The sequence below is a fragment of the Palaemon carinicauda genome, chromosome 12, assembly GCF_036898095.1.
Source record: "Palaemon carinicauda isolate YSFRI2023 chromosome 12, ASM3689809v2, whole genome shotgun sequence".
Classification (NCBI taxonomy): Eukaryota; Metazoa; Arthropoda; class Malacostraca; order Decapoda; family Palaemonidae; genus Palaemon; species Palaemon carinicauda.
Window position 1 is genome coordinate 15,928,963 of NC_090736.1, and position 595 is coordinate 15,929,557.

General features: G+C 40.5%; 1 protein-coding gene across 1 annotated transcript in view; it reads right to left on the bottom strand.

Moving 5' to 3' along the window:
• The window catches only part of LOC137650524 (perlucin-like), a 5,037-nt gene extending 4,669 nt beyond the window's left edge, over positions 1–368 (bottom strand). Inside the window, exon 1 of the mRNA XM_068383750.1 lies at positions 191–368. Coding sequence (XP_068239851.1) covers positions 191–347 — 157 coding nt within the window. The 5' untranslated portion in view covers positions 348–368. The remainder of the gene's footprint in view (positions 1–190) is intronic.
• Between the last annotated feature and the right edge of the window lie 227 nt (positions 369–595).

The following is a 595-nucleotide window of genomic DNA, read 5'->3' on the forward strand; positions in this document are numbered from 1 at the left end:
CTCACGTAGGCAAATAATGACAATATCCTTCTATTCACGTAGGTAAATTACGACAATATCCTTCTACTCACGTAGGCAAACAATGACAATATCCTTGCGGTCATCTCAATAATTTTGATTTATCTCTCTCTCTCTCTCTCTCTCTCTCTCTCTCTCTCTCTCTCTCTCTCTCTCTCTCTCTCTCTCTCACCTGGCTTCTCAGGGCTTTCAGTCATCTCACGGATGTGTTTCAGAGCCTCCTCCAGAGCCCTCTCCAGGTCTCTGGTCGATGTTTCCCCCGAGACGTTCTCGGCTAGGAAGAGTCCTTGGGTCGCCACAGTGAGGGCGACTATGTAGATCACCTGCATCTTGTTCCGGGTTGTCTAATTAGGTTCATGTAAAAAAAAATTATACAAGATTACTTCCTATTTTCATGATGGAGGTGGAATGATTAAGAAATGACTAAGTTGTTATTATTATTATTATTATTATTATTATTATTATTATTATTATTATTATTATTATCATCATTATCATTACGACCCTAGTTGGAAGAGCAGGAAGCCATAAGCCCAAGGGCTCCAACAGGGAAAATAGCCCAGTGAGGAAAGGAAAT